Source organism: Lygodium microphyllum, chromosome 30, assembly GCF_053477565.2.
Source record: "Lygodium microphyllum isolate KBCC chromosome 30, Lygodium_microphyllum_v1.1.10, whole genome shotgun sequence".
Classification (NCBI taxonomy): Eukaryota; Viridiplantae; Streptophyta; class Polypodiopsida; order Schizaeales; family Lygodiaceae; genus Lygodium; species Lygodium microphyllum.
Window position 1 is genome coordinate 55,005,618 of NC_141164.1, and position 10,582 is coordinate 55,016,199.

The 10,582-nt window shown below is 43.1% G+C and overlaps 1 protein-coding gene across 2 annotated transcripts; it reads left to right on the plus strand.

Annotated features, from left to right (window-relative positions):
* Positions 1–7,658: 7,658 nt before the first annotated feature.
* LOC148009864 (secreted LysM effector Blys4-like) lies at positions 7,659–8,995 on the plus strand. Of its 2 annotated transcripts, none has more exons than XM_087673402.1 (3): positions 7,659–7,844; positions 8,144–8,313; positions 8,633–8,995. In XM_087673402.1, exons 1-3 carry the CDS (start codon positions 7,769–7,771, stop codon positions 8,645–8,647), a joined length of 261 nt encoding a protein of 86 aa, XP_087529528.1. In that variant the 5' UTR covers positions 7,659–7,768; the 3' UTR covers positions 8,648–8,995. The 2 variants fall into 2 exon arrangements, with proteins under 2 accessions (XP_087529528.1, XP_087529529.1); XM_087673403.1 differs by having other exon boundaries at positions 8,147–8,313.
* Positions 8,996–10,582: the final 1,587 nt, after the last annotated feature.

Here is a 10,582-nt window from a genome sequence, read left to right on the forward strand (position 1 = left end):
CCCTTTGAAGCTTCTCTTGGAACTCTTTAAATCATTGACTCAACATATCCTTTGGAACAATAAGCAGCCTTGATAGCAGAAAGAGAAAGCACATCTTCAATTGTGAGTCCAAACTTTGTAGTCAAAGGCACTGAATTTGTCTTGAAACTCCACCTTGGACATCAAATTTAAAGCCTGCTTGGACCTCTCCCTGCGGTTGTCCTAATTTCCCGAGTACTTTGTAAGAGATTGGTAGTAAAAAATCCTTCCACAAACACTTTGATCAATGGAATCACAGCAGCCCCCAGAGGATCATCTGCTGTAAAGGTGTCTCTGTCAAACAGTTTAACATAAATTTCACTGAATGGAAGCTATGCTGAATCACCAACAAGCACAAAACATTCTGCTCCACTCCTCAAAACTGGAACTAGCCCTGCAATCTTTCCTTTTCCCTTGGGCAACTCCGATATGGTAGAGATCATCAAGCTCTTAATCATGATAATTACGCTTCATCAGTAGTAGGCGAAGTTTTTCCTTAAGTGTGATTTCGGGTCGTTCAACTAGGAGAAATCGGTGAAGAACACGAAAATCAAATAGATGAACTTATCCTTAACTATTCGACACTAGGCGATCCAGTTAAACAAATCCTCTGATTTGCTCAACGAATTGATGCCGAAAAACAGATTTTTGTAGTCGATCTCATAAGATATAGATATGGCACGGAGCAACCACCCTTGTGCAGAGCTGATGTTCCCCAGTCTACTGTTCGTCGTCTTCGACTTCTCCTTTTTCGTCCTCTACTTTAGTCATACTTCCACGAGGTAGAAGATGTAAACAATGCTTCTCGTTGACTGCAGGTTGGCGTTCCTCCTTATCATCATCTTCAGCTCTCTCGCACTGCGTCACCTTCAGCTCTCTTCCTCGTCCATCTTCAGACCTCCACCTTCGTTTGCAAAGCACAGACTATAGCATTGTCTTCTTCAGGCTTGTCGATCCATGTCAACTTGTCCTTCATTGTCAGCTGGTCCTTCTGTTGCCTTCAGCTGACGCCACCTTCATCTGTGCCTTCCGCAGAGCTCGTTGATGTTTCCAGTACTCTTCTCACTCCTTCAGTCCAAGCCCACAATTCCACACTTGCAGAGCTCCTCGACTCCCTCGACTCCAATCAATGCTTTTCCTCTCCAAAATAAACTGTTTATCAGACTTTGGGCTCTTTGTTGAAACCACCCACTTCCTCTGTTCTCCTCTCTCATTTTCCCCTAGAATTCCGATTCAGCGTAATACTCCCCTGTTTTCTGTGTTCTCTTCTCTAGATTAGCGTAATTTCTCTCCTTTTTTTGTCACATACGCCTCCTTTTTCCCTCCCTCTTTAGCTTTTCAAAAATCCTTTTCTTTTTTTTTTAGTCTCCTCCTTTCCTTTCCATTGAAAAAGCTCTTCTCCCTTCCTTCCTTTTCGTCCCACAGAATAAGCTACCTTTTGCCTATTCCAAGACAGCCCAATATAGGCATAGCTCAATGGAGCAAATTTAATAAGACTCCTGAATTCCTTATACCGCCTGCCATAGAATAAGATCCTTATCATCCACAACAACACAATCGGTTTCTGTTACAATGCAACACCAAAAACGTCACCATGAAAATGCTGAACAGAATAACCACAATCTGAAATTGACACAATGTGTTCCTTAAATCCCGTCCCACAGGCTTAAGAGTATATATGTCCAACCACCACCCGCACATCAAAGGAAACACTCCAACCTCAATTAGCAATAGGAAAGCAACTTTGAATAATGTCATCAAGTAATTCGGCCCTGCCACAACATGTCTTGCCACAGATGGAGCAGCCTCAGTCAGCTCAAACCGTGAATCCGTCCTACAGTCAATGGCTCCCCTCTGCTGAGTCTACGAGCAATAGTGCTGATGGATTTTGACAAGCAATGGTTCCAGACCTTTTTGCAGCAACATGTATCAACATAGGCTGAAAGCATCTCATCATGTTCACCACTATGCCTCTAACTCCTCCTCACTATACTCATGCGTAGAAAATAAATGTAAACACAACAACTAAGTATATACAAAGTATCAAATCACACACACAATTTTTGGGTGGTTTTCACACCTCGAATGCGCAGAAATACGACAACGTTCAATGAAATGCTCTGCCGACCGAATCTCGTAGACATAGAGCAACTAAAGCGACTGTCAGCAGGCTAGAGTCAATTTGAGCAGCGTTGGTGTGAAAGCCGTGTTGTGATGGCCGAACTAGGGGCTCAGATCATGACGGTCTCAGAAGAGTGATTGGCCAGATGGCGGTCTCAAAGAGACCCAACCTATGTGGCACCAACTTCCCTTCGAGTGCTGACTGACATTCGGGGTACGGACTTAGCTGGAGTTAGGCTACAGGGCCCTCTAATTGATAAGGTTCTCACTGAGGAGGAGTTACATATTGCCAGTAGACTCGGTCAAGGTTCCATGCTACTCGACGTGGCAAAATATCCACGTCGAGTTTCTATCCTCGTGAGGTGACATGGATTCGTATATGTATAGATGTATATATAAACAATGATTTTTGTGTCACCCTGTATAGATACTATCAACACACACAAGCAATGATAGTCAAGCGCAGGGAGAAGAGTTGGGTTTGACAGGCTAAGCTCCTCACGTCCTCCTCTCATCACACTTTTAAAGGTCGTGTGACCATTCCCACCTCCAAGTGAAGGGCATGCAACCCTCATTACCGCCATAGGAAGCCTTGACCAATGACTCACATGGTGTAGATGGGGTACCGTCCCTTTCTATACACCTTTTCCCCTTTCTGGTCCATCCTTTCGAGGAGGAGCCCTGCCTAGATCCATGATGGTGGCCAGCCGACGTAACTCGGCGTGAACCAAGATCGGCTAATTGTAGGAGACTAAATATACATCACAGGGACCATCCCTCTACAACAAGCATAGCATGCCCACCCCTCCCCTTCTCATCCTATGCGCTTGATAATCTGCACTATAATCCCTTACATATGAATGGTCTTATCATGTGACAAATCCTAATCCTTGATTTGCATCTTACAGGCCCCCCGCAAGGAAAACATGGATAACCAAGGGCAGCTAGCTTGCAAGGATGCTCTCCACAGACGACGGGAACATGCAGCACACGCCCCTCTGCCAGTGCACTACGTGCCCACTCTTAAAAGGTACACCAAGAAACGCGGCCCCAGGCGACACCGCCCCGGACGAAGGCTGAAGAATCCGCGGGCCAGGGGAGCGGACGCTCTAGGAGACACACAAAATGTGGCAACGCTAGTTGCACAGACCCCCAACGCACGCTCAGGCACTAGGTGCTCACGAAGTGACAAGGCGGCCAGGGATAGGGCAGAATTTAATGTATTGTTTAAGGACATTCTGGAAATGGTAGCGGCCCAGGACTACACCATTCATGTCCCAGCCGACATATTCCCTGTCCAGCCTCATGGTAGCCCCACATTAGCACCACGCCGGTCACCTAGCCAATCGGACTCACCCCTCCTTGTACCTATCGACTAAACCCCTATGATGTACAAGTAGCTTGACAAGTCAGCATGCCAAAACATTTTGCTTTTTGATGAGTAAAGGGGCAAGATCCCCACTTGTACACATTCCCGTTACCTCTTGTTAATGTATGTGACCTTAACAAGCAATGAAATAGGCATCCCAATAGACATCATAGCATTCTGAAAAATTATATCTTAACATGATTGCATTGGTCCGATGTACTTAACGCAAGCGAGCATGTACTCTCACAAAGTGACAAGTTGATGCAGAATGACATAGATCAATATCTAGAAGCGTTTAATATCCAAGTCACCACAAGACCACCAACCCCACAAAGAACCATTATGGAGGAAGTGATAGGAATACCAAGAAACAAAAGCCAGGACGAAAACGCCACTGGATGAGAACCCAAGGACACCTCTACAAAAAAAGCACATATTGCAACTAAGCATGGTCAAGGCATAATCATTGATTACCTCCTCCTTCTTGGCCAAACTCTATGTTCGGGCAGGCGCCATGCTCTCAACAAGGGCGAATGTCTCTTCATCATCGAGGATTCAATTCGCAAAATGCTCTGCCCTTGTCCATGCACAACTCACTCCAAGTGCTACCTCAATTGTTCACTGTCTCACATGTTACAAAGAGGTTTGCAAAATCTCAAGTGTATCTCTTCATCTCAACAACAGTTCCTCTAGCATCAAGGTTGGTGACACAATCATCTCTGTAATATCAATTCTTCATAGCCTTTGAATCCCAACATTTCTCAATCCGAATGAAAGGCTAACAACCTCAATGTATGGCATTGATTGTATTCACTTTTTCCACAAAAAAAAGAGGGAGAAAAAAAAGAAAAGAAAAGAAAAGAAAAAGAAAGAAAGACAGAAAGAAAGAAAGAAAGAAAAAGAAAAAGAAAAAGACAAAGACAAAGAAAAAAAAAGTACACACGATCACAGCACCACACCTAGGGGTCCTCAAATTAGGTACATCCAGTGACCTTGGTCGGCTGGCTTCGTCCCTAATTCCCTAGCCCTTTGTACATCCCCCACAATTGTTCAGGGCACATCAAGGGCAGGACATACCCTTCATCTCAATGCCATTACAATCAACAATTGTAAGCAAGGCATCAAAGACAATGGAAAAGTACACCATACTTCTCAAGCACAAAAAGTAGTCACTAGCTACCAATCAAGGAGCTCAATTATGCTACATGGCCTTGACAAGCCCTTAATGATGTCTCAAGCAATCTTCAAGTGTACTCCCCATCTTCATTGACAAAATTTTCCATCAACTTAGCCCCTTGCTTCACTGACCCATTGCTATATAAGAAACCATGCCGACAATCTTCTAACTAAGTAATATCTAAGTATGCACAAGCACTCACATAATACCTGCACTGAAGTATATACACAGTTTGGGTCCTCAAGTGCAGGACAATACTCCAGGCTTGCTTAGAGTTTGACTTGGCTCCCAAACTAATCAAAATATGTCTTGTGCACGATAAGAAGACTAGCACTACCCCTTAAGGAGAGACCACATGAGAGGTTTTCCAATTGCAGGCATTGAAGACTCCAACGAAGGTGTTGTTCGCTCTTCATCAACACTCAACTCTGAATTCCTATCCTTCTCACCCTGTAAGCCTGCCAAGAATCATCATGTACAGAATCCCTAAACAAACCGCCAGTTGTACTTCATCAATGAAACCCCCTCAAAGAACAGCCCTACTACCAACTCCCATTGCCCTACCACCTACAACTTACCCACCAACGTGCCCCCAACGACCTTCCTCCCCACCACTAGCAACACTCTATCATGGCAACTACACGTGTCCTTGTCACCCACGTCTTCGATGCATGCTATAGCCTGCTACCTACGACGGTGAATGCCATGGGACTGGCACTCGTCTAGCAGGGGGTAATGTTAACCCCAACACGAAGAAAGCAAAAGGAAATAAAAAAGACGCAGGGCAAAGGCGGAAAAAAGGCAGCCGACCAAAGAAAGAATAGGAGAAAAGGACAAAAGCGCAAGGGCAACCTTAAAAGTCCAAGCCAAATACAAAAGGGGAAAGGCGCATTTTAAAATAAAAAGGTGCACCCTGAAATCGTATAAAAGAGTGCCGGGCTCTCACCCGTGCAATTTGTAAATGTAGACGGGTGGTGGAAAGGAAGCTAGGAAGATAGAAGGACAATGGGAAAAAGGGTCTGGGCTACGACCGGCCATGTAAAAAAGGGAAAAAGGGGATGACCGCCCAAAAGGGATTTAGGGTTTTGTATATAAAGCTGAAAAGTGAATGAGAAGCTCATTCTTGTGTGTGGCAAAAAGTGGCTCTCCTCTTCTTCTTCTTCTTCTTGTTCTTGCTTGCTTGAGCTTGTGCTTGAGAGAGGGAGTGAGTGTGTGAGGGTGAGGGACCGTGGGGTAGAGAAGCTCTCCATCTTCTCCTCTCTTCTTCTCTTCTCTTCTCTTCTCTTGTCTTGCTCACGGCGATGGAGCTTGGAGCGTGGAGCTTGAGGATGGAGCTTGCTTGAAGCTTACACTTGGATCGTGGAGCTACCGGAGTGCGTGGGAGAGGAGGTAACTTGAACGGCACGGAGGTAAGCTCACTACACTTGTAGATATGAATGGCGCGTCGGCTACGTGAGAGGTAGCCATTAGTGCTCGGCTTGGAACGCTTGAAAGAATAAGCGGTCCGAGGGTCTTGGCGGTTGAGTGAAAGCTCCCACACATAGTATACATATGCACATTGGCAACTTGGATGCTACACTGGCATGTGGCAATTACGTACTACAAGTGCACTTCTTTGTTTGAAAAGAATCTACATGGGGCTTAATTGATCGACCTTCTAAAGGATGGATTGAACAAGAATACAAAAGATATTAGAGTATACATGAATGGAAGTAACTTGATGGAAATTGATCTTGCTAGAAATGGTGTTATACAGATCCTTTTTGAATGTGGGTGGGATGGATGCATGTGGATGAATTTTGACTATGAATTCACATTTATGAGGATACATCTAGTCTTATGAGGAGCTAATTACATGTGAAGTTACGGTAGCCTTATTGCTTGAAAGAAAGACAACTCTTTGAGAACAGTACAAGACAATCAATTGGATGTTGTTGGATGCCATTTGATCTCCTCTTTGAAAAGCCACCTTGGCATTCTATGGTCTCTTGCACAAGGAGTCATGAGTGCCATGAATGTGCATCTGTACAAGGAATGTTTTCAATGGCAATGCAATGTACAGGTTCTCTACCTCTCCATTCTTGAAAAAAGTGAGATGCTCAGCACAATACAATCAACCAACTCAGCCAAACTAGTTTGCAAAGACTGCCAAAACAAGAACTCCTTAGTTGTAAACAAGAGGAGGAAGGAACCAATAAGTGAAATATCAATTCTATAGATGATCAGTTGAATTTATTGTACAACACTCTATCTTGGCTTTAGTGATGCACAGGGAATGTCACCGCCCGCATCTCTATGGCTTTTGGGGAGGGTTGTGCGAGCCCTCCACCATAGAGATTGTATCGCCACTCATGTACCATACCCTTGTGCGATGCAGATTTGTGCAACGGCGTAGTCTCCATTTTTCTTTTTTACAATCTTGTGACACCATTTGCCACAAAACCGAGGAGGAACGAGATCAATATCGCAGCTCCTCTTACATGCGATGTTCTTCGAGTAAGTCCCATATTAAGTTGTTACCGTGATCATATGCAATTCACAAGTGCCTAGAGTTATATAGAGATTCACACAAAAATACAGTACAACAACGTTCGACATGAGCGCTAAGTTCCATCACTGTGTCGTTTACTTAAAACTGTAACGAGCACTAATTCACGCCACCGTAGGGCGCTAATCATGCAAGACTAGCTGTTTCTAATACAGAGACCTCTACAGAGCAAACGGTAACAAATGCGAAACGTCGAATGGGAGCTCCAGGCGGCAGATCACGCCATTAGGATAATGCCAATTGAATGGTACAATTAAAGGGAGAAATGTTAGAAACGCAGAAAAATGATCGTACAAGCGCAGCCGGTCAGAATTAGAAGGTTCTTATATTAGCTTAATGCGAAAATAAAACAATTATAAGCTCGCCGGTGGCGATAATATCGTTGGTGGAGCTCCCATCGTCTCAGTATATATATGGTAAGAGGAGTACTGTCTGCACCCAGTGCAACCGGCCGGCCGATTGTTATCGCCAATTAACATCAACGCAACGTTGTAGGCATTCAAGGCAGCGATCAGTAGAGGCGATTATAACAATTATGGCTGGTGTCTTTGGGAAGAAGATGTCTGCCGCAATACTAGCAACGATGATGATGCTGGCAGGGTTTCTGATATGTATGGGTCTCTGATCAATGTGGACTTGCGATACATATATGCTGCGACTATGCAGGATTGCTTCGATTAATGTGAGGCGCAGCTAGCCATCTGATTATATAGGGTGTGGCTATGAGTTAAAACGGAATAGCGTGCGTGTGGCTAGCTATGAATGGTTGTTGGTACTGCACTCGCGAGCTGTGATAGGATGGTTTATATATATTGAGGACGGGAAACTGGATCCCGATTTGTTTTTTGTGAGAAATGGGCATACGATCATGATTTGATTTGATGAATATGCTTGTAATGTTTTGCTGCAGTAGTGCGCGTGGAGGACATCGGGGTTGCGGCGACTTCGTGCAACTCTGCGGTGGTGGTGGAGAAGGGCGACACGTGCTTCGACCTCGCCAGGGAGGGCCACATCTCCGTGAAGAAATTCAAGAAGCTAAACCGTGGCATCGACTGCGACGATCTCCCCATTGGCAAGCAGGTAATCATCATCTCATCTTTTACCGATACTGCAAATTAGCCGAGGTATCGTTTGTTTCCTCTGCCTCGTAGTTTTCGTAATTCTCGCGTACACATAACACCTGAACCTCCTCACAACTGTGCTTCGCCAGAAGAACAGTTGTTTAAGTATTCCTTGCACTAGAGGGCAAGGGATGCTAAGCCTAAGCCTAAGCCTATGCGGCACTTCCAATATCACTAAGTATCCAACTGGAAGCTTTTTTTTGTGTCATTCTATAATTATTAAAAGCTTCTTTACGATTCAGCTTCTCATTTATGTCTTTTTCTGGTTGCGTTTTCAGGTATGCCTTTCCTAAGGTTCAATGTGGCACATGGTATCCTAATTACACTTAAGGTCATAAAATGACAAAGCCTCACGTGGCAACTCGATAGTCTTTCTCGTGCAACTCGATAGTCTTTCTCGTGCAGGAAATGTTGTATCTATCATTCCGAAAAAATTGCATGGACCAACCTAGTTGATGTTGTCAAAGCTTTACTGAAGAATACCCTTTTCGAAGTGTTGTCCTTCTAGCATTTGATTCTCAACTTCCTTTTGTCGCACATTTCATTCTCAAATTTCTTTTGTCATACATTTCATGTTTGCACCAAGTGATGTCCTTTCGACATTTCATTCTCAAATCTCTTTTGTCACACATTTCATATTTGCACCAACTTTTTAGATCTATGTTTCTTTACTTCCTTTATGAAGGGTGAGTGTCGTATAATTGACTCTAATGGATTCCCTAATTCCAACTAAAATGTATTCTTCTAGAACTATCTCTTTTACATGCCCACTCACTATCTCTAAATGATGAAGATAAACATAGTGCTCACTCAAATGGTTCCTATAATTACGCTTGCATATCATTTTCTCTGTTTGCACATAGTAGCATCATGTGACCACAGCCAAGCATGTGCATGTCAACCAAATGAATATCTAGCAACAAGGAAAGGGACATATCAAAAGATGATGCTATTGCATAAGAAAATGTAGTAACTTAGCATCTTTTAAACCATGATCAATCCCACGCATTTATAACACATTATTCACCACAAGTGTTGCTTTGATGAGGTTATTGAGTAATGCCAGAAATGATGTCACTAAACTTGTTTTCATGCCTTATGTGATGTGCATGGCTTAAGTGATGCTTGTTTAAAATATTCCCATGACTATTCTACTACGTTTTTTGCACTTCCCGCTCTCTCTCTCTCTCTCTCTATGTTTCTTATCGATGTTGTACCTGCTAGAAATATCATCAAGATAAGTTGTCTCCCTCTTTCTCTCAATCTATCTAATTTGGAGAGAGATATGCTTCTATGTATGCATAGAGAGAGAGAGAGAGAGAGAGAGAGAGAGAGAGAGAGAGAGAGAGAGAGAGAGAGAGAGAGAGAGAGAGAGAGAGAGAGAGAGAGAGAGAGAGAGAGAGAGAGAGAGAGAGAGAGATACTAATTTATCTTATGAGAGAGAGATTAGTGAGAATTCGTGGATGCATGATTTTCTTCTATATACACTTATAGAAAGTATTAAAGGTGTATAACTTTAATGGACTAGTGCCTTAGTTGATTGAGCATGTGTGGCTTAGTCTAGGCTAGCTTAGCCTAGACTAAGCTAGTCTATATAAGTGTGGGATAGGTGGAAAATTAGATATAGGCCAAGCTAAGGTAGATAATTTTAAGATAGATGTATGCTTAGCTACAAACTACTAAGATAGCTTAGTCTAGGCTAGCTTAGCCTAGACTAAGCTAGTCTATGTAAGTGTGGGATAGGTGGACAATTAGATATAGGCCAAGCTAGGGTAGATAATTTTAAGATAGATGTATGCTTGGCTACAAACTACTAAGATAGCAAAAAATGTACACATAGACATAGGCTATGCTATCCTATAATACACTTAGGCTATGTCATGTTAGTACATGCTAAGTGAATGTGAAGTATCACTAGTAGTGTGTTCATCATGGTAGTAGTTAGCATGGTAGCCCTCATGGTCATAAATTAGATAGTAGTGATTTCAATAGTTGCAACTAGGATAACATGGGCTATTTTCGGCTAGTACAGGTTAACTAAATGTGAATTATACGTAATAGTGTGTGTGCATGGTACTAGTAGTCAACATTATAGCCCTCATTGTTACAAATCAAAGAAAAGTGATTTCACTAGTTATAAGTATTTTCCATTGAGATATCAAATATATACAAATGAGCTCTTGTGGGCTTTAGTATCAACATCCATATTATGATGCAATCATGATGTT

Coding starts and splice junctions, on each gene's coding strand:
- LOC148009864 (XM_087673402.1), top strand. CDS start 7,769: ATGGCTGGTGTCTTTGGGAAGAAGATGTCTGCCGCAATACTAGCAACG. Junction 7,845..8,143: donor GCTGGCAGGGTTTCTGATAT/GTATGGGTCTCT, acceptor GTTTTGCTGCAG/TAGTGCGCGTGGAGGACATC.